Source organism: Gymnodraco acuticeps, unplaced genomic scaffold (assembly GCF_902827175.1).
Source record: "Gymnodraco acuticeps unplaced genomic scaffold, fGymAcu1.1, whole genome shotgun sequence".
In the NCBI taxonomy this organism is placed as follows: Eukaryota; Metazoa; Chordata; class Actinopteri; order Perciformes; family Bathydraconidae; genus Gymnodraco; species Gymnodraco acuticeps.
In genome coordinates, this window is record NW_022991672.1 from 369772 (window position 1) to 393679 (window position 23908).

The window sequence follows — 23908 nt, forward strand, 5'->3', positions numbered from 1 at the left end:
AACGCCGACACCTCCTCATCTCCACCGCTCCCATGTTTTATTTTGTATTGCCATAAGTTAGTCTCTCTGCGTTTCTGCGCTGGGCTAATGCTAATAATGCTAATGCGAGGATAATAAAATGGCGGCTTCACAAAACTTTTTGGGAGTTTTACGGGGCGTGGTTTGCAATCCGCCCAGCCAATCAGAAATAGGAACCTTTTTCTCCCACGAAAGTACCTGCTCTCTAGCAGGGACTGAAAAGGGGGTAAAAAGGTTCTCTAGAACTAATTTTAGTTCCGGCTCTTTTTGGTGTCAACGCAACATTTCGGAACTATATCGGAACTAAAGTGGGAAAAGTACTGCGGTGTGAACGCGCCTTCTGGGCTGAACCCAACATTTTGAATCTACATCCATTATGTTGACATTTCTAATGTAAATCAAAATGAATGCTGCACAATAATTTGTAATAGTTTTTAAAAAATCGTTTGAATTATATATGGATTTTCTTGGTAATGAATGACTTTTGACGGTAAAAAAAAAGAGTTACTGGTACTTATGACCAATTTTGAGTAAAGAATCTCTCAAAAATGTAACTTTTAAAATAAATATTCACTTAAGACGATAAAATGTAAAGAATAGAAGGAAATTGGCAAATTTGAAATTTAGAAACAAATTATTTCTGAAATGTTTGCATGAAAAGTTTCTTAAAATGATTAATGTATTATCAGAAAATGATTACTAGCCATTGATGCAATAAATCATGGTACGAAAAAGGACTTTATGTCCCTCTTTGAGTTAAAGATCTCAAACTTAACTTTAAACATAAATATTCCCTTTAGTATGATTCAAAAAGCAAAGGATAGTAGGAAATCACCATCTTTGAGACTAAAAACAGCATTATTTCTGAAATGTTTGCACTTTAAATGGTTTATATATAATCCATAAAAGTTGGCTTTAAATATTTCTTGTTATTTGGTCGTTACAGTTCAGTACTTGGTACAAAAAATAACATTTTGACCCGCTTTGAGTTATGAAAATCACCTTTTTCTTCTAATGAGCCGTTTAAAACCCTAAAATCGGACTTATTTCCTTTAGTGTCTTTACACTACATGATGAATATTATACTTGAACATCTTCACAATGTGTTAGTGCTGAAATATGAACATATTACATGTTCTGGTATTAATGAGAAATGTTTTTACTCTCCGTGTTTGAACCACTTTACATCATATCTTCAGGGATTTATAACGTTATGTAACTCTGTGTTGTACTAAGCCTTACAGCCAGTTTGTATTATAGTATGTTGGGTTTTTAATGTGGTGGCGGACACTGTTTGTTTCTATATGAATGTGCTGAAAGACTTAATGAAACCACAACATCGACCGCAGGGGGGCTTTTATTTTTTTTAAATATAACATTTCTGTCCATTTCTTTGAACTTCATCTCCTAGCTTGATGCTAATCGACAAGCTAACCGATTGAAATGTTGACCTGGGCCGCTTTTCTTTTTTATCACAGTTAATATATATTTTACTTTAGCTGAGAGATAAATTAAGAGGCTTAAATAAATGTATGTTGTAATGTAAACAATAAGGGGATTGTTAGCTTTAGCCTCTTTAACACTAGCTAATCGGCTAAAGCTAAACAACTGGAACTGACCTAAAACCTTTTTTAAATCACAGTCAAGTTATATTTTACTATAGCTAGGATGTTCAAAAGAAGCTAAAACATATTAATATTAACATATCTATAAATATTCAAGGTTTTTTCTGATCTGATTAACTTTAGCTTCTCCAGTCCGAGCTAATTGGCTAAAGCTAAACAAGTTAAAACACAATGTCGTAGTTCAGCTTTTCTTTTTTGACTTTGTACAAAGCTCAATTTCCTAGTTTATTTTGACAACATTCTTATACCCATCAACATGCAGCCCATGTTTATTTTTACTCTAACACTAGTAAGGCTTCTTAAATTATATTTTTTGCAGCTTGATTAAGTGTCTGTTACCCAGCTAATTCAGCTATGTTTAAATCATCTCTGTATTTGTATTTTCAGTCTGAAAGCTTTTAATCCAGCGTTTAATCATTTTATTTGACGTTAAATTCCCTTTATTTCAATGAAAAAGTTGCACATTTGACAGAAAAACAAACTGCAGAATAAGTAGGGATTTCCTCTTTAAAATAATTACAAGTATAATTACTGAACACCAATATTTGTTTCTAAGTTGGGCTCAAAACTCAGACTTAGTAACATTATTTATCAGTTTGTTTTCTAATAAATACTCAGTTTCAATAGGTATTTTTATTGGTCCAGTTAAGCTCTTTCTTTGCCAAATGGAATTCCTTTAATAAAAAAAAAAAGGTTTGATTGTCTAAACTTTGATTAAATTCTTCCCCGGTTTATTTTGTGGTTTCTCGGGTTCTGCTTTCGTCTCGTTTACGTGAACGTTGTGAACCTTTCTGTCGGCTGCTGTCTTTCAGATACAATGGTTTTATAAACTGGTGTCGTTGTATACATAGGTGTACGTTTTTTAAATGAAATGATTGCTCTTCTTAAATTGTAATGTACATTTTTTTTTAAAGTAAAATCAAAACACTGACAGTCTCCTGTTTTTAATTGTTGCTCTACGCAGTACCACGTTCAGCCTGTTGGTGTCAGTAGAGAGTCAGAGGAGATGATGAAACACAAACAGTACATTCATAAACACTCTCATTATTTGAGATGACTTTAAACATGCGTTAGAATTGGACCTCAGGAATTAAAAATAACTTATTATTATTTGAATGTTTCATTTTGTTTATTATTTAAATTATTTTTATTTAAAATGTAAAATATATATCATTTGAAGAAATGGTTCTATATATTTATGAAAAACAAAAAGCAAAAATGCCTCGCAGACGCTCTTCCGTTTACTTTTTTAATAAATAAAAACAAATGGTCCGAAGATACACAGATTCATCTCCCTCCATCATGTTGATTTGAATCTGAAATTCTGAACATGAGCCCGCCCTGCTCGACCTTCTGAGCCAATCAAAGCACGATAATGTTTCCGTTTCAACTATACTTTCTCTCACACATGCATACATTCTTCTCTTGCATATTGTCTTCAGACATGCATACGTGCATGTTTATAATATTAAATGTAAACATTGAATGAATGTACATAAGAGCAAAATGTATAAATATATATATATATAAATATGAGCGTTAAAATATATGAATATGAGAGCTAAATGTATATATGTGTGCGTTGAAATATATGTGTATGAAAATGAAAATGTATGAACGTATGTAAAAGGAGAATGTATGTGTGAAAGAGGACCAGTATGAATTACGGCCTGTACGGCCCTTCATATGAAACACTACTTCCACTATAATTCAATGAACACACATTGAAATATAACCTGGCCTTTGACCTCATTCACACAGTACAACTGAGGTATTCTTAGACAGATATCTATGTGTTGGGACGTACTATGAGATTGCACATTTGTTCACTGCCTCATAGCATATTTTAGTTTACTCAGTGCAGACAGGTTGTCTTGAATCTTGCAGACACTGCCCTTATTTTAACCTCTTAGTCCTTGAGCCAACTCCCTATTAGAGAACGTGCTATTCAAGCATTGTGTCGCTAACAGGTGAAGGTACGTCACCATTGGTTGACAGTTTTGAAAGGTTAGGATATTTTGATTCCTTACTATGTTATCATTAAATAATGCCAGATTAAATTAGAATCTAATACAAAAAGTGGTCATATGAATTAGTTACTATTTTTTTAACTTAATTACTGTGTCGCTAACAGGTGAAGGTACGTCACCATTGAGGCGAGACGCTGTTGTTGTAAAACATTATTCACCATCCACCTCTTTAAAAATAATGACATTTCATTTCAAATGATAAGCTCCATCTTATAAACAGGGCATTAATAAAATAGACTTTACAAGCATATTTAATGCAATTTTGTTATTTAAAAAACCCTTTATTTATCTCCCAGTCAGACAGGACGTTTGCAGTGAGTTAGTCTCACCTGTACAGGCAGTGCTGGAGTGTGTTCAAGGTGAAGAATGAGATCATAATCATTAGAAGCAGTCCAACCAGTCAGACCGCTCACACTGACACAGGCTGCAGCCATCAGACACTTAGATTAGCATATATATATTAGGAAAAGGGGAGAAATAGTTAGCCAGGCTTTTTCAAAAAAATTACAAAATACACATTTAAGTGTACTTAATATATCTCTGTACAAAAACTGAAATGTATAAACAATTTGGCAACTTGTTTTGGTCCCGTTCAAGAAATAGCCCGACCCTGTTAAACGTCTTTGTTACAGCCGCTGCTTTCCTGGTGCTGTTAACTCTGTTTGTGTGTGTGTGTGTGTGTGTGTGTGTGTATGTAAATGAGCTGTGCAGTTCCTCTGATGCCATTGGCCGTCCCACCCTCGCAACATCCGAAGAGGTGATTGGATTGACGTCATCCAATCCCCGCCCGCTTCCAGCACATCCTCCGGGGGAGGAGTACAAAGGCCGGGGAAGGACATCATTCTAGAGGCTCTGTGTTGTGAGACAGACCAGGGTGGGTGGACCCGGAAGGGATCTCGGGTGGACGGCCCGGGGGCAAGGCAGAAGCCGAGAAGGGGGACTCGGGCGGGCGGCCCGGGGGCAAGGCAGAGTCCAAGGGTTGGGTCTCGGGCGGACGGCCCGGGGGCAAGGCAGAGTCCAAGGGTTGGGTCTCGGGCGGACGGCCCGGGGGCAAGGCAGAGTCCAAGGTGGGGAACTCGGGCGGACGGCCCGGGAGCAAGGCAGAGTCCAAGGTGGGGAACTCGGGCGGACGGCCCGGGGGCAAGGCAGAGACCATGGAGGGGCGAAGGCCACAGCGGGCGAACTCAGGGGGCCGAGCATGAGGGCGAAGGCAGCGGCAGGAAGAGTCAGGGGGCCGGGCCCGAGGGCGAGGACCGCGGCAGGAAGAGTAAGGGGGCCGGGCCCGAGGACGAAGACCGCGGCACTCAGGGGGCCGGGCTCGAGGGCGAAGACCGCGGCTCTCAGGGGGGCCGGGCTCGAGGGCGAAACCAGACAGCTCCGGAGGCCGGGCAGGACCCGGTGTCGGCCGAACAGGAACCGGAGCCGGTGGGACAGGCTTCGGCAGGATCCCCCACGGAAGAGGACCAGGAGTTGGCAGGACCATCGGCGAGACAGGTGATGGCGGGGCCTCCAACGGAACAGGACAAGGGGTTGGCAGGACCTCCGGCAGAATAGTTGTCGGTGGGACCCCCAGAGGAACAGGACATAGGATTGGCAGGACCCTCGGCAGGAGAGTAGTCGGCGGGACCCCCAACGGGATAGGACATAGGGTTGGCAGAATCCCCGGCAGAATAGTTGTCGGCGGGACCTCCAACAGGACTGGACATGGAGCTGGCAGGACCCCCGGCAGAAGAGTAATCGGCGGGACCCCCAACGGGACAAGACATGGAGCTGGCAGGACCCCCAGCGGAACCTCCAACGGCACAGGACATAGGGTTGGCAGGACCCACGGCAGAAGAGTAGTCGACAGGACCCCCAACGGGACAGGACATAGGGTTGGCAGGACCCCCCAGCGGAACCTCCAACGGCACAGGACATAGGGTTGGCAGGACCCCCGGCAGGAGAGTAGTCGGCGGGACCTCCAACGGCACATGACATAGAGTTGGCAGGACCCCCGACAGAGGAGTAGTCGGCGGGGTCTCCAACGGGACAGGACATGGAGTTGGCAGGACCCCCAGCGGAACTTCCAACAGACCAGGACATTGGGTAGGGACTTGAGACGTGACTCGAGATGGGACTTGAGAGGAGACTCGAGAGGGGAACCAAGGGGGAACTAGAGAGGAGACTCAAAAGGGGAACTAGACGAGAGACTAGGAGAGGGGACTCTAGAGGGAACTCGAGATGGGACTAGAGTAGGGACTTGAGAAGTGACTAAAGGTGGGACTAGAGAAGTGACTAAAGGTGGGGCTAGGGAAGTGACTAGAGGAGGGACTTGAGAAGGGACTAGAGAAGGGACTCTGGAAGGGACCAGAGAAGTGACTAGAGAAGTGACTGGAGATGGGACTACGGAAGTGACTAGAGGAGGGACTTGAGATGGAACTCGAGAGGTGACTCCAGAGGGAGCTGGAGGGGTGACTTGAGAGGGGACTCGAGAGGACACTTGAGAGGGAACTCGAGAGGTGACTTGAGAGTGGACTCGAGAGATAACTTGAAAGGAGGCTTGAGAGGTAACTCGAGAGGAGACTTGAGAGGGAACTCGAGAGGTGACTCGAGGGGGAACTTGAGGAGACTCGAGAGGTGACTTGAAAGGAGACTCGAGAGGTGACTTGAAAGGAGACTCGAGAGGGAACTTGAGAGGGGACTCGAGAGGGAGCTGGAGATGTGGCTTGAGAGGGGACTTGAGAAGGAACTTGAGGGGACTCGAGAGGGAGCTGGAGATGTGGCTTGAGAAGGAACTTGAGAGGGGACTTGAGAAGGAACTTGAGAGGAGACTTGAGAAGGAACTTGAGAGGAGACTTGAGAAGGAACTTGAGAGGAGACTTGAGAAGGAACTTGGGAGGAGTCTTGAGTAGATTGGTTCGCCAACAGAACACGGGGGGCTGGCGTCGGCCGGTATGCCGACAGGACACGGGGAGCTGGCGTCGGCCGGAGACGTGGGGCTGGAGTCGAAACCATGGCTGCTGGAGCCAGGACTGAGGCTGGAACCATGGCTGCTGGGGCCGGAACCATGGCTGCTGGGGCCAGAACTGGGGCTGGAACCAGGGCTGGTGGGGCCAGAACTGGGGCCGGAACCATGGCTGCTGGGGCCAGAACTGGGGCTGGAACCATGGCTGCTGGGGCCGGAACCATGGCTGCTGGGGCCAGAACTGGGGCTGGAACCATGGCTGCTGGGGCCTGTACTGGAGCCCAAAGCATGGCTTCTGTGGCTAGGGCTGCTAGCCTGGACCTGCAACTCATTCTCTTAGGAGCCTTTTGGAGGCTCCATGGACCTCCAAAAGCCAGACGAGTTCCAGAGAACGGCTCTTGGACAGGAGCAGGAACTGGGGCAGAAGCAAGGGTTGACTCCAGACTAGTGTTAATTTCGTTGATGAAATATGTTCGTCAACGACCTTTTTTTCCAAGATGAAAACGAGATGATGACGAGACGGTACCGACGGCAGTAAACAATAACTGTAACGAAATCATCATGCAATATCGTTGACGAAAAGTGACGAGACAAAAATGTAGTTTACTAAATAAAAACTATGCCAAAATCTCTCTTTACTTTCGTTGACGAAAAATGAAGAGACGAAATATTACCAAAGATAACGTTACATCTCTGATAGTCAGTTTTTCTCCCAGCAGTTCCATTTCCGGTGCAGCGGCTGGGCAGCAGCTGTGTGTCTGTGCTGCGCGCGGCGGTAGATTTGAATTACACCGGGCAGCGGCACAATATGAACTGTCAGGAAGACTCGGGTCTAACTCATGGTCTAACTAACCTTATTTAACAGAAAATAAAATGGCAACAACAGGGCTTGGGAGCAGTGGTCGCACTCGCGTTTACCGAATACCCCCCCGTCAGCGCGAGTGATTCATAAATTGTGCACTCGATGGATAATAATGGATTATGACGGAAATGTTACGATCCTGTCCGTCAAAATTACTGACAACGAAAAAGTCTAAAGCCACCACTGCTTGGGAGAAAGAAACAATGTGATATTTGGGCCCATTTTCGCTACAATGAGGCGGAGAAAAAAAAGCGAATGCATTGTTTTATCAGAAGGGAAGCAATGTGGCCATAACAGAGTAAAACACCACAAACCTGACCATAATACTCTCTGCAAAGCTGCTTTCTAATCAACCTGTGTTTTTCATCAAATAAGGACAAGATATAATCTTATTGTGAAATACGTTTGACTAAAATGACAAATTATTGGTTTTGGCTAGACTAGTTTGACTGAAATGTTCTATATAATCTGATGACTAAAAAAGACTCAACCGTTTTCTTTGACTAAAATAAGACTAAAATGCTCAGACTTTTAGTCGACTAAAACTTGTCTAAATAAAAACAGGATGAAGGTGACTAAATATGACTAAAACTTAAAAGAAAATTTAACACAGGACTAAGACTAAAACTAAATTAAAAAATAGCTGACGAAATTAACACTACTCCAGACGGATCACACCGATGCGTGTGGTGTCATAATGGGAATTGGGAGGCAGGGAGCCAGCATGGCTGGGGCTAGTAGGCAGGGGATAACACACAGAGAGGAAATCCAAAATCCAGCCAGGTAAGAATTTCACCAAGCCTGGCTTCTCCATAGCCATCTGGCGCGCCTCTGCCAGAGCTGCCTCTCGCTGCTGAACCCCGGACGCTCCCCTCCATCGATCAGAGCAGTTAGTAAAAAAAAAGGAAAAATCCAATAATTCCTGCTCAAAAGGATCTACTGGGCCCATATTTGGTTGGTTCGTACTGTTACGGTTGAGTGAAGGAAGCAGGACCCAAATGCAGATAACGCTGAAAATGCCTTTATTTCAAGGATAAATAAAAATAACTTGGACAAAACAGAACACTCACCGGTGAACACAGTCACAAACAAAAGACGAACCAACACTGAACACAGGAAGAGACAAGACTAAATACAGGGAGGGGTAATCACGAGACGAGAAACAGCCGGGCAGGGGAGGAGAAACACAAGGGCCACAGGTGAACACAATCAGACAACTAGACACACCAGGGAAACTAACGACAGGGGAAAAAACACAGGAAGAAGGACCAGACAATATACAAGGAGGAAAATACCCATAACCAGACATACAAAACTACAAACGTGACATAACATGAGAATCCTGACAGTAGGTGTCTATTATTTTGTTCAACTATAGTTACAATAAAACCACTTGTAACTTATACCAAATCCAATCTGGTGGTGTTGCTTCTCTTTGGATCCCCTAGACCAAAAGGGAACGTAAACGTCTTATTGATGTTTTTACTCCTCTGATTTGGTATGGATTAAACAAACTGGATTCAGAGCTGCTGATTGGTGGATTTTCTTACCTTTGGACAGGCTGGCTTTGTCTTCCTCTGTTTCCAGTCTTTATGCTAAGCTAAGCTAAGCTAACCAGTTGATGGCCTTATTTCTAACAAACATATACAGCAATCTTAATATCTATGATCAGCTGATCCAAGAGGGTTTTAAATAGTTTATAAAGCTTCAGAAGAACCAAGGCTGTCAGACAAATGTAGTTAAGTAGAAATGGAAATAGTTAAGTACACTTTTTTAAAGATACATTCCCTAAATTGAGAACTAGTGAAAACTGTAGTTCAGTTAGTACATTTAAAAAAAAAAAAACACAAAAAACAACATTCTTTGTTCCTTTTTTTTTAATCCATTGAGGCTTTGTTCAAACTTTACAAGCAGTGTGCAGAGAGGTGGACGCAATACAATTAACATAACACAACAGACAGCTGAGATGTAACATTTTAATTTCCCCGGTTTGTTAAACCACTGCAGCCTAATGTTTAAAGGTGGGGTAGGTAAGTTTGAGAAACCGGCTCGAGATCTGTGCACACTTATCTTGTGCCCTCAATGGTCATGTGTGTTGGAGGAGGGGCTCTGTAAGGAAGTGGCAGATTTTTTCCGGCTGTGTATTTTCAAATTCTAGCGCACTCGAGCTGGTTTCTCCAAAATTACCTACCCCACCTTTAATGATCACATAGTTTAGATTTTCCAAGTAACTGTCAATACATTTTGTACCAATATACTATAATTAAAGCATGAATCCTGAATCTACCCCTTTAAAACACACCGGACACACCCATCATTTTTTCCATTTTAAAATGATATTTAAAAAAAAAGTATATACAGTATTTTAGTAATGAAAAAGGAGTGCATTACTTCCACTAGTAATGTGTGCAAGTATGAAACACTTTTTGAACACCCAATTCTGAGACAATAAACACTTTTCTTGTCCCCCTGACATATAAACAGGGGAGGTTCTAGGAGGGGGCCAGGGGGGGGGGGCAGTGCCCCCTAACACTGACCTCTGACCCCCCTGTGGCCCCCCTAACAATGAAAGTTTATTTTTTTTATTTATTTTTAAATGTATATTTTCTGGTACTCGGTTTGCCAAATACCGCAGGATTTTGTTGCTGTAATGTGAGATTGTGCAGACACCCTTATGTAAAGTAGAGATGTAACTGTTCATTGCCTTTATTTTTATATAAATATGGTGTTAGTGCAAACATTGCACTATAACTTAAGCTGAAGCTAACAGTAATAACTATAAGATCTATCTGAAATAAATAAGTGTACTGAAACAAATACCAATAACTGTATTGCATTGTTATCTTATGCGCAATTACTTCATACTGTCTAGTTCTCTTTTTCGTCCTGCATTTATTGTGCCCCCCTCAGAAAATAACTGGACCCCCAGTGGCCCCCCCAGTCAAATTGGTCTAGAACCGCCACTGCATATAAAGAAGTGGCAAACGTTTTTTTTGAGTATATCGTTTTCTGATCACTTCAAGTCATGACGGCAGGGAGTGCAATCCGTAGAATAAACTAGAGTACATTAGAACATACTCATCAGTATTTTATCTGTTGTCATGGGTCTCATCAAGGTGAACCATATGTGATCAGATTCTGAACCATTAACAATGTGTACAATGTTCTTCCTGAGTTGAATACATTTATTACATTTAGTGTAAGTCCTGTTTCTCGCTTGAGGCCAGGAAAAGGCTAGTCACTGTGACCTTTTTACCTGTGCTGGACTATGGGGATCTGATCTATATGAATGCACCTGCCCATTGCCTGGTCAAGTTAGATGCTGCGTATCACAGCGCACTGAGATTTGTGACAAACTGTAAAGCATTAACCCATCACTGTACCCTGTATGCAAGGGCTGGTTTACCTTCACTAACTGTATGGAGGCTCAGTCACTGGTACATTTTTATATATAAAGCCATGTTAGGGAAACTTCCATCCTACATCTGCTCCCTGATCTCACGGAAAATTGTAAGTGGCTACTGCCTGAGATCGCATGCTGTGGTTTTATTAAATGTGCCAACTGCTAGGACTGTCTTAGGGAAGATAGCTTTTAGATGCGCAGCTCCTCTGTCTTGGAATAGTCTGCAATTGAAATGGAAAATGAGCAATCTGGTGCCACTAAATGTTTTTAAAGCTCGGTTGGATGCTACTCAATCGGAAGCTGTTGGTATCTGCTCATGTGGATAGTTATTGTAAATTGTAAATCCCTGTAATGATTCTGTAAGATGTCCTTTTTGTTGTTCTGTTTGTTTTTATGTTTCATGTGGAACCTACTTGAGCAGGTCTCCCTTGAAAAAGAGATCAATGATCTCAATGGGATACACCTGGATAAATAAAGGTTTGAAATGAGTGAGAGTGACTCTTTCTGAAGAAAATCAAATGGTTGTTCTACTCAGTGTGATTGACAGGAGAGATGATCAGAGGGGCATAGTTTTTACCACCATCATCATTACCGGGACCAAAATGAGGGTAGAGTTTCTCTTTGAAGCAGCAGCCAGTGAAGGAGTAGATCAGAGCTGCAGCATCAACATCATAAAAGGAGACCACACCCTCCTCATAATCCACAAACACCCCCACCTTCTCAGGCTGAGACTTCAGAGAGAGACAGACTGAAGGACCAGCAAAAGCTGAGTACTCATTTTTAATCAGCCATATTATCCAGTAACCATCCTGAGGAGACGCTGTAATTTTTCCCTTCCTGTTGATCGACTCTCTGACCACTCCTAGAACCCACATAGTCTTCCCTTTAACCTGAACCTCGTAATAAAATGTTCCTGAAGAGAAACTCTGCTTTGCTAAAACACGAGCACACGTATCAAATCTCTCTGGATTGTTTGGGAGATTCTTCTGCACATCACCAAATTTAACTTGTTTTCCATCATGAGACAGAATGAGGTTGGGATGTGCTGTATCAGAATCAAGAGTCACCTCCTTCTCATACTGCTGGACCCTCTTCAGCTCCACCTCAACGAGCAGCTTCTTCATCTGTTTACTGAGCGTCTCCTCCAGCTGAGTCACAGCTCTCACCACAGTCCCCTCATATGAAGGTGGACGGACCCTGACTTCTGTCCAGTTCTTGGTGGGTGGAGCAGCGTTCCGGGACGTGAAGCTTTGGAGGAGGTGGAGCTGGTCTTCAGAGCGTGAGAGCTGCTCCACCTCAGAGCTTCTCTTCTTCAGCTCAGAGATCTCCTGTTCCAGCTCTTTGATGAAGCCTTCAGCCTGTTCCTCTGTCTCTCTCTGCTTCTCTTTGATGGTGTCGATGAGCTCGGCCTGGCTTCTCTCAACAGACTCCTTCAGAGCGGTGAAGACCTGAACACCATCTGCTATCTCTCTGTCTGCTCCTTCCTTACTGAGCTCCACTGAGCGACTCATCTCCTGAATCTTCAGTCGTCTCTTCTGGATCATCTGCTGAATTTCAGCCTCTGTCTTCCCCAGCTCAGCCTTCTTTCCTTCATATCCTTCTTTCAGAGGAACAACATCATGTGTCTTGTGGTCTAAAACAGTGCAGAGCATGCAGACACACACCTGGTCGGTCTTACAGAACAGCTCCAGCTGTTTATCGTGCTTTACACACATCCTGCCTTCCAGGTTCTCTTCAGGGTCGATCAGCTGATGTCTTTTCAGACCTGACATTGTCAGATGAGGCTCCAGGTGAGTCTCGCAGTAGGAGGCCAGACACACCATGCAGGACTTCAGGGCCTTCAGTCTGGTTCCAGTGCAGGCGTCACAGGGAACTTCTCCTGGTTTGACAACTTGTTGCTCTGAGCTGCTGCTGCTGGCTTTCTGTTGAGCTGACTGTCTGAACTGAGCAGCCATCTCAGAGATGAACGTGTTCACCCGCAGCTCAGGCTTTATGTTGAACACCTCTTTACAGTTGGGCCACTGACACTGGACATCAACATCCCAGTGTTCAGAGATGCAGGCTTTACAGAAGTTGTGTCCACATGGTATGGTGACTGGATCAGTGAACACATCCAGACAGATGGAGCACAGAAACTGATCTTCAATCAGCAGACAGCTGGCAGCAGACATGTCTCTCTGGGGACACAAGTTTGAAAAAAACACAACTGCAATTACATATTCTCTATTTGCCAGTTCATAGAGTCCTACCATGAACCCGAAAATGTAAAACTACCCCAATGTTTTATGTTAAGCCCGCGTCACACTGTCCCGAAATTGACACCAGATGGACACACAATAAAGGAAATGTTTCAAATTCGGCTCTGATCGTAACAACATCGGGCCATTCGTGAGGGCATCTTAAGCCATCGTATGACCGTTTCTCAGGCTCTGGCAGCAACTTCGTGAGCGGTGGCAAAATCTTTGGTATGCCAAAAAATTGCCGAAAGACCTTGCGAAGGTTCATTTTCGTGTTGAATTCGTGTGTCCATTTTGCCCTTCTTAATGCACTCATGAGGGTCGCTTGTCAAATCGTGTCATCTTCGTCTTTACTTTGTGTGATCATCGGTGCCATCGGGCATTTTTCGCCTCACGAAGACAATACAAAGGAAACAAGAAGCTGCCCGATTGTCTTATGAAGGCAACACGACTATGTGAAGCCCTCGCAATGCCGTCGTGTAGCCATCGTATTATAGTACGATGACATTGAGATGGGACCACGGTGTGTTTCCTTGCAGATCGCTTCTCTGGTTGTTTTATTGCACAACAAAATCATGTAAACATATTATGTAAATAACCCAATTTGTGTTGTGTGAAACTGAAAAGGATATTACATTTGTGTTGTTACTTTCGTTACAGTTGTATGTCTTGAATGTAATTTAGTTTAACGTCCTGTTTTATTTAGATGCTTTTATTTTGAAGGCGAGTTTACACTGTTGACAGGAAGTTGTTGTTGCTATGGAAACAACATGACGGAGAAAACTTAATATCTTCTACATATAAAGACGGAGAAAGCAAAGAACAAAGTCTGAAAATATCAGTGACCATTATATACAATCTCAAGTTTCCAAAATGTGAAGTCCCATAGTACTTTAACATAATTGTTTTTGTTACTTTCGTTGCAGTTGTATGTCTTAAATGTAATTTGAATGTTGCCTTTGTGTGTGGTTCGGATGCCATCGTGTGGCCTTCTGTAGGCATCGTACTTGCTTCGGCTGTTGCTTGGCTGTTGACCAAGTTCGGGGCCATCTTCGTGCTAAATTCACAATTCCATATTCGTGTGTCCATCTGGTGTCAATTTTGGGACAGTGTGATGCCAGCATTATAAATGACATATATAGACCAATGACAACCAACAATATTTAGGTTTTTGTCTATGAGAATTCAAATTCAAGCTCTCCATTAATATCATAAATGAAATCTGGAAAATCATAGCAGCATTCGTTTTAAACTCTTAAGAAACACAATGTGTAAGCTCCAATCATTTTGGGGGATTTTGCCATTGTTGAACAGAGGAGTGAAACCTCCTGCTGAGCATCACTGAAGTTAATGCTAGTTGTTAAAAAAACATTCAACGTTATCAGCTTCAAAAGGCAGACAGCAGTTACTACAGAAACAGTGCGGCAAAGCTCAAGGCTACTTACCACAGTGTGTTACAATTATATAAGTTTGAATATGTAATCATCATGCCTTTTTATAAGCAATTCCAAAAGCTTGTAACATAACACCAGATCCCTTGCTTTGGACAGACCAGAACATATCTAATATTCAGATTCTACTTTGTTTAATAAACACAATTACTGTATAAAGATGTTTTAAAATACAGGAAATATGAAAATTAGCACAAGCTAATGCTAGCTTATGCTGTATGCTCTCTAACCTTACTTACACAGAGTTAACATTATCTTTGTTGCTGTTGCTAATGTACATATTGAGGTTTTTATCTTAACTGACACATTTATATTGATTAATATTCTTAATATGAATCCAACTTTGACTAAATGTTTAGTAAGTGATGTGTCTGTAGCAGAGATGTTCACAAGTCTTTTTTTGCAAGTCCAAGTCAAGTCTCAAGTCTTTGGTCACGAGTCCAAGTCAAGTCTCAAGTCTTTGTGGGGTGAGACTTGATCAAGTCTCAAGTCTTTGGTCACGAGTCCAAGTCAAGTCTCAAGTCTCTAAAAAATAAAAGTCTCATGTCTCTTCTGGTTGTAATAAGCCTTCTATTGTCTGCTGCTATCCAGTCTGTTAAGAATACTGCACAGCTATATCTAAGAAATTCAAAGCATTTACTGTATTAGTATCACTCCTATATCTATTAGCATACAGTATCAGTACTGATTAGTTGTTTGTTATATGATCACTTTAAACAGGCTATTGCAATGCAATATGAGGACAAACATCACACTTTAGCTAAATGCAAACAACTTATAAGCAAAACACTTCAGAATCAGAAATCAGTATCACAAATACTTTATTAATCCCCCGCAGGGAAACTGTGTTAAAAGTACTTAAAAGTAAACATTTGTTCTGTGCAATTTGCAACTAAAAAACTATTGCTGCAATATTATCTGAAATATACTGAACTGGTGATATTAAAACATGACCTGTTCCAAAAGAGATATCTACCATTAACACCATTTACCAGCCAAATGCTGGTAAATCATGCAAGTGGCTGGTACTGTATGTTGCACGCACCAGCCAAAAATAACAATGGCAATCTATTGAGTGGCTGGTAAAATTTCAACATTCACTAGGCTAGCCATTTGGCTAGTGGACAACATTTTTAAAATGTGACCTCTGCAACCGTATTGTTTAATTACACTGGGTCTCTAATGACATCTTTTAAGTCTACTATAAATAAACATATTCCTCTATCCTCTCACTCAAACCCAGTGTAATGGTAACCTGATAAACCTGTAACATTAACGTTACGTGGTCAACAATAAACCTATAACCTGCCTATAAACCGACAGATGTATGTATGTATGTAACTATGTATTTTTCTACGTTTAACGTTAGCCAGTAGATGGTGGCAGCGGAACGTAATGATTAACGTTACCGACCTTTTTTATGTCATGTCAAGAGTTGGATGTCAACGCCACTCAACGCAAACAAGTGTGACAAGCAAACATTCACTCATCTTTTCAAATATTCAGTTACAAAGCTAGTAGCAAGCTAAGTTAACATTACATAGCTGATGCTGAGCTAAACATGTTTGCTAACCGTCCATACAACCCAGTCTCACGGCATTTCGTGTTCACCAACACGATTTTTAATCTATTGATTCGTGTTCCCCAACACGATTTGCCCCTTTTTTTCGTGTTGCACAGCACGATTTTAAAAGCAATGTATTTCTATTGCCTGCAGCACGTCTTTTTCTCCGGTCGGGTCGAGGAAGACCTGAAGCTGTGTGGTTCATAAAAACATGTTCTTACTCAATATCAAGCCACAATTATTGCTTTTATTTTAAATCGTATAATTTCGGACTTTTGTTGCCGTCTGTGAGGAAAATAAATGGGGCTCAGAGCCTCAGAATACTGAAATCTGTATTTTTTAAATATTTGTTTCCTTCTAATTTGTTATTCTTTTCAAAATAACACACTGTTATTTACTCACCAATAACACACAATTATCCTTGCTTTTATTTATTGGTTTATTTCCATAATCTCTGTGTTTTTTGGCATCCGTCAGGAACTGAATTTCAAAATAAAATATCCGGAAACAGACGTATAAGGGACATTTCGAGCGTCATTGCGATTGTCAACCTTTCTGAGTTTAGGATGGCCGAAGACACTACACTACCCATAATCCCCAGCTATCGTTTAGGACTACAGTCCCCCGTAAGGTTACGCAGAGCGTCAAACAGCTGTGTGAAATGGAACGAAACCACGCCAGACTATCCAAAACTGGAATCGAACGCCCCCCCCAGAACTACACATGCTGGATGCTGGCTGTTGTGTTTCGCCAAATGTTCTATGGGACGTCTCTACTGAACGTTTTCGTTTTTCCCACAATTAGAGGTTGCCAGTATTAAACACATTGGTGTTATCAAATGTAAAACTATTATATATTATTTATTATAATTAATAAATGGGTGAAAATCGCTATATATACCCACATGACAGCTCATTGTTACTTTGTAATTCTACTCCACTACAATTCAGAGGTTAACCTGGTATTTTTACTCCACTGCATTTATTTGAGTTACTTTGCAGATTCTGATTAATTATGTGAAATATAAACAACCCTTAAATCAGACTTTAGTTACACCTGAGTAAAATTCAGGTAAGGTGATTGTCAAGTGCCAACAATCAGGAGAGATATTTGATAGTTGGTGCTTGAGAAGACGAAACATGTATCTGCAATTGACATGAATGGAAACGAGTAATAAAGTATATTCATTACTCGTTATTCTCTACTAATAGTTAATTAAAGACTGTATATTATGGCTATTTTTCACATCCCTTTCAAGATTTTCAAAGGTTTATTGACATATCATATACACAACTACGGTGTAGTTATGCAATGAATGAAACACTTGGGTCACAGGTTCCTCAACAGTGCATTACAAGACATCTATCAATATGTGTGTGTACCTCCACCATTAAACTGTCATATTCTGCACATTTCTTATTATATCTACATACATACGAGTATAATTCATATGTATAATATCAGTTAAAATAAGTGCTTCAACATAGTTAACATTGCAGGAAAGCAATATATTAGACGTTAAGTACTTTGTCAGGTTAATATTTATCTGTAGATAGATACCCCCAACGTTTTTTTCTTATTTAAAAGAAGACCTTAATCTGTTATTTAATGTTTAAATAAAGGTTAATTCGTTTTTTCTGTTTTGCACCTCCTCCTATTAATATCTTTGTACATTCTGCACTAAACTGTTTTATTGTAGAGATCACTTTATAGTATCTTCTTGATTTTTTATATTCTATATTTCTATATTTATACTTTCCCCCTATGAAAGTATGTACTCTTAATATTTTTTTAATCAAACACAATCATTCAATAACGTGCTTTAACCACTAGATGCACACAAGGTACACAAATGTTTTCCGGATTTCATATCATATAAACACCAAATCCCAGCATGCATTGCGGCTAAAACATCCAATAAACGAGCTTAAAACCATAGCTGAGGATCTTGGGTAATGCCTATGTCCGGTTATTTTTATTTTGAAATTCAGTTCCTGACGGAGGCCAAAAAAGCCCGAGATTATGGAGTTAAACCAATAAATAAAATCAAGGATAATTGTGTGTTATTGGTGAGTAAATAACAGTGTGTTATTTTTGAAAAGAATAACAAATTAGAAGGAACAAATATTTAAAAAATACAGATTTCAGTATTCTGAGGCTCTGAGCCCCATTTATTTTCCTCACAGACGGCAACAAAAGTCCGAAATTATACGATTTAAAATAAAAGCAATAATTGTGGCTTGATATTGAGTAAGAACATGTTTTTATGAACCACACAGCTTCAGGTCTTCCTCGACCCGACCGGAGAAAAAGACGTGCTGCAAGCAGTAGAAATACATTGCTTTTAAAATCGTGCTGTGCAACACGAAAAAAAGGGGAAAAACGTGTTGGGGAACACGAATCAATAGATTAAAAATCGTGTTGGTGAACACGAAATGCCGTGAGACTGGGTTGGTCCATATGCGTTAATGTGACTGACCTCTCCGGGTGAGTTTTCAAGTGCCTGATGAAATTTGACGTTGTTGCACCAGCATCCTTGATTTTAATATTGCAGACTTTGCAGTGTGCGCTCCTTTTGTTGGTGCCGCCGGCGTTTTGTTCGAAGTTTTTATAGTTGAACCTAATTACAAGCGGTACAGCTGCAGGTGTGCCGCCGGTCGCCATGGTGTTACCATAATGTTAATGTTAAAGGTGGGGTAGGTAAGTTTGAGAAACCGGCTCGAGATACACTTTTTGTTATATTCCATGGAATGCTCTTAACATCCCGATAGCCGGCCCGGCTAAAATAACTGGATGGCCTGCCTGCCTGTCAGCCTCCCATCGGGGCACAAACTTATCTCGTGCCCTCATTGGTCATGTGCGCGTTCGTGTGTGTTGGAGGAGGGGCTCTGTGAGGAAGTGGCAGATTTTCTCCGGTTGTGTATTTTCAAATTCTAGCGATCTCGAGCCGGTTTCTCAAACTTACCTACCCCACCTTTAATACGCCAAAAATAGAAAACACAATGATTGTTCACGAGTCCAAGTCGAGTCCGAAGTCTTTTGAGCAGGAGTCCAAGTCAAGTCTGAAGTCTCTGTGTGTGCGACTTAAGTGCGACTCGAGTCCGAGTCACAGACTCGAGTCCCCATCTCTGGTCTGTAGTGTACTCACCAGTGTTTGCAGAGTCCTGCTGTGTTGGAAAAAGCTGCTGGATTCAGTTGAGTGTTTCTTCAGAGAAACAGAGACGTGTCTCGGCTGCTGCTCTGCTGTCGCTCAGACAAACTTCAGCTTTCATTTCTGGGAAATTGAAACTCTTCTCTTACAGTGTGGTTCAACCTCTCAGTGGTGGTTTGCCAAGAGGGAGTGGAGGAAGAACTTGAGGCTTGTTATTTAACTTTGTGACGATGCATTTTACAGCTGATCCAAGAGGCTTTCCAAATAGTGTATTGAGCATAAGTAGGAGTATGTTCTCAATACATAAAGGACATCTCTTTACACACCTGTAGATTCATAGCTATATTTCACAACGCTGTGTTATGGTCCCTGTTTAAGAGCAGCTGAATCATTTCCTGTTCTAAAATGGGTCTGTACTTAAGTGCCATTTTTTGCTACTTTTTACTTCTACTCCTCTACAGTTCAGAGGTAAATGGTATACTTTTACTCCACTACATGTATTGAATACCTTTAGTTTCTTTACAGATCTGGATTAATGGTGTGAAATATAATCAAGTGTTGAATCAGACTTTAGTTCCACCTGGAGTAAATTCACAAGCTCCCCTGCAGTATACAAAGTCATTCAAACTAGCTGCACCTTTACCAGCTTTGAGAACACTTTCATGATCAATCATTATAAAACATCATATATATTATTCTGGAATGGACCAATGTTTTGGTAATTTAAGTATATTTTGATGCTAATACTTTTCTACTTTTACTTGAGTAACATTTAGAATGCAGGACTTTTACTGTAAAAGAGTATTCCTACACTCTGGTAGAATACTTCATTGAATTATACTGGATGTAGTGTATCAGGTTGCTTCTGTGCTGAATGCTAAACTAATTGACTTAACAACTGAGTATTTGCACTTGTGAGGGATCTTAAAGACTGCTGATAGATGCCTTACTGACTTTGACCTTTAAAAAACATTGAACTGTCTGACTGACTGAGTGCAAGTAGTGGAAGAAGTATTAAAGAGGCACTGTTATGCTTTTGGGTTTTCCCCTTTCCTGTAGTGTGTTCTGGAGGTTTGTGTGCATGTACATGGTCTGCAAAATAATAAATATTACAGACAAAATACTTAGATCTTGTACTTGAGTAAAAGTAGAAGTACTCAGATCTTACCCCCCTACCTCACCGACCTGATCCACCACTGCACCCCTTCCCGCAGCCTTCGTTCATCAGAAGCGAACCTCCTCTCTATCCCCACACGAACAGAGCCTTTTCCATCGCTGCCCCCACCCTCTGGAACTCCCTTCCACAACACATCAGAGACTGCACCGTCCCCCCCACTTTCAAAACATACCTCTTCAGATTGGCTTTTAATTTGTGAATTATGTTGTGTTGCTGTTTTAACATGTTTTATTCTATTTTATCTCGTTTTATCACCACTGTAAAGCGTCTTTGAGCACCTGAAAAAGCGCTTTGAAATTAAATGTATTATTATTATTATTTACTTGAGTAAAAAGAGTACAAAGTGGTTTGTTCATATATCATCAATAGCCAGATTTATAGACTGATTATTCATGATTGCGTTTAGGATTATAACATCTGTTTCCTTAAAAAAAAGGGGAAGAATAGATTTTTCTTAAAAGCTGCTGACAGTTTTTTGGATGTATGTAGTGGTACAAACCCATATCAAAACTCCCCTCTGTAAAAACCTTTGAATCTAATAAGTCGACAATAAAACAAGAATGTGATCCTGGTTTTAACCAGTGTACACATTTCTGTGCTGTTTCTGTATGTTTTAGTATATTAAAGATAACATTTCAGAAAACGTGTACTGTAATAAAAAACAAAGTCATGATGTGAGTGAAACATTTTTAAATTGTAATGTTATTCACCATCCACCTCTTAAAAAATAATGACATTGCAAATGATAAGCTCCATCTTCTAAACAGTGGCGGAGCCAGGACATTTTCAGTGGGGTGGCCAGGATGGAACCAGTGATCATTTTGGGGTGGCATTGAAATCACTATTATATGAACATAAAAATACATCTCACTATAAAATAAGGTGTTATTTAAGGCACCTACAACACACCTCTACATTATTTGGGATTAAGCTAGTGGTGGAATAGATCAAATAATATTCAGTATATCTAACAATTTTTTTCGTAAAGTATCAACAAAGCTTACATTATACAAACGTAATGCAATATACAGACTGTTTAGCTTATGATGATCAGCAGCTCTATGAGCTCATTCTCTCAGTGTATCATCAGGAATACAGAGACACACACACATAATTTAAATAAGAGTTTTTAAATTCAATGATAGGTTAAGAATAAACATCTTAAAGTAAATAACAATAAACGATAGCCCTTAACCCTGTAAGGCCCCCGGTTGTAATTGTACAACATTACTTTAAGCTATTCTAAAAAAGTCAGTAAATGTTTAGTTTTTTAAAAGACTACATTTACATAGTCAAAAGGTCCTTTTGTTCAGCCTCACAATGCTATTGGGTAGTAAATGTGTTTATAGTCCATAATCAGAAACATCCGATCTTTCAAAGCGGCCACGCGCTGCCTCCCTGGAGCCACCGTCCCGGTTATCCTGGAGAAACTCCCGCGGCTGCTGCACACACTCCCGTCCTCTGTCAATCGTCTAATCGTCCATGTGGGGTCTAACGATACAGCCCGCCAGCAGTCGGAGCTGACAAAAAATGATTTTAAGAAACTTTTAATTCTTTTACGGAGCTGTGAAAAGTCGTTTTTTATCTCAGGTCCGATCCCAACGCTAGGCCGTGGAGCAGGGCGTTTCACTAGGATCCTCAGCCTCCACACCTAGCTCCAATCCGCCTGCAGAGCTGCCGATTTTGTTTTTATTGACAATTTCACTCTATTTTGGGGCCGACCCGCCCTCTTCGGCACTGATGGAATCCACCCCAGCAGGTTTGGTAGCCGCATGCTAGCGGCTAACATGCATCACGCTGTTCAGACGTCTCCCTGACTTTTCCAGCGCCACGTTGACACACCCCCCTCTCCGGCGGTGTCATCCAAGGCCACTGTTTCCACGCCTGCCGTCTCGCTCTCTGGCGCCACCCAACGACCAGAGGCTTCTATACCAGTGCAGCGTCCCATTTGTGTTGTGGCCTGCTTACACAGAAGGCTGGTGACTAGGACTGAGAACAGAGGATCCAAGGGCATCCGTCTGAATGTATGTAATGTATCACATTTTGTAGTGATTCCACGTGCTCCACGGTCTGTTGTTAACAGTCAGAGTGGTGGCATCAGGGGCGGTTCTAGGGGGGTGGGGGGGGGCAGTGCCCCCCTAACACTGACCTCTGACTCCCCTGTGGCCCCCCTAAAAATGAAAAGTGAAAAAAATGTATGATTTATTACACGATTTATTGAATGACGGAATAGGCGGAACTAACGTTATTCGTCATTCTAGTCGGACCCATTAGAGCGGTGCACCCACTTTCACTGTCCGGCTGAAGCGCGCGAAAAACAAACACTTTTCATCTTGGATCATCAGAGGCTGTTGCATCCAAGAAAGACTGATTGAAACCTACGTTTCGAGAGACTACCACGATAATTGAAGATGAGTTAAACTATTGTATCCGTGTAATTGTAGATAAGTAGAGATGTAACTGTTCATTGCCTTTATTTTTATATAAATATGATATAGTGTTAGTGCAAACATTGTACTATAACTTAAGCTGAAGCTAACAGTAATAACTATAAGATATATTTGAAATAAATAAGTGTACTGAAACAAATACCAATAACTGGATTGCATTGTTTTCTTATGCGCAATTACTTCATACTGTCTAGTTCTCTTCTTCGTCCTGCATTTATTGTGCCCCCCTCAGAAAATAACTGCCCCCCCAGTCAAATTGGTCTAGAACCGCCACTGGGTGGTATGTCAAACACACTCAAACTGGCTTTATTAAATGTCAGGTCTTTAGCAGGTAAATCATTTTTAATCAATGATTTTATCACCAAGCACAACCTGGATTTTATGTTTTTAACTGAAACTTGGTTAGACCAAAACAACAGCACAGCTGTTCTTATAGAATCAACTCTTCCCAACTTTAATTATATGAGTCAGGCAAGACTGCATAAGAGAGGGGGTGGAGTAGCTATTTTGTTTAATGATTTATTTCAATGCAAGCAGACTATGTATGGCAACTTTGCTTATTTTGAATATGTGGCCCTTCAGTTGAAATGCTCCTTTCGAGCTCTTTTCCTAAACATCAACAGACCACCCAAATACTGTGCAAGCTTTTTTGATGATTTTACCGAGTTGCTGTCTATAGTGTGTATTGACTTTGACTGTTTAATCATTGTTGGCGATTTTAATATCCATGTTGACAACCCTGAGGACAGTGGGGCTAAAGAACTGTTTTGTGTTATCGACAATTTTGGACTGACTCAGCATGTGATGGGTCCGATGCACAATAAGGGGCACACCCTGGACTTAATTGTATCAAAGGGTCTGAACATCGCTAAGCTTGTGGTGACTGATGTAGCGCTCTCCAACCATTCCTGTGCTTTCTTTGAGAGCTCTATTACCGTCCATACAACTGTTAAGCAAGAGGTCACTTAACGTCACTTAACTGAAAATGCAGAGGAA

General features: G+C 41.2%; 2 protein-coding genes across 2 annotated transcripts in view; both read right to left on the reverse strand.

Annotated features, from left to right (window-relative positions):
- Window positions 1–19396, reverse strand: part of LOC117534496 (zinc finger protein RFP-like) — a 47469-nt gene extending 28073 nt beyond the window's left edge. The window contains exon 1 of the mRNA XM_034198704.1: window positions 19283–19396. The gene's annotated coding sequence lies outside the window, so the exon portion shown is untranslated. The remainder of the gene's footprint in view (window positions 1–19282) is intronic.
- The window catches only part of LOC117534498 (E3 ubiquitin-protein ligase TRIM21-like), a 44032-nt gene continuing 31268 nt past the window's right edge, over window positions 11145–23908 (reverse strand). The window contains exon 2 of the mRNA XM_034198705.1: window positions 11145–13059. Within this exon, the coding sequence (XP_034054596.1) occupies window positions 11410–13053 (1644 nt within the window). The 5' untranslated portion in view covers window positions 13054–13059 and the 3' untranslated portion in view covers window positions 11145–11409. The remainder of the gene's footprint in view (window positions 13060–23908) is intronic.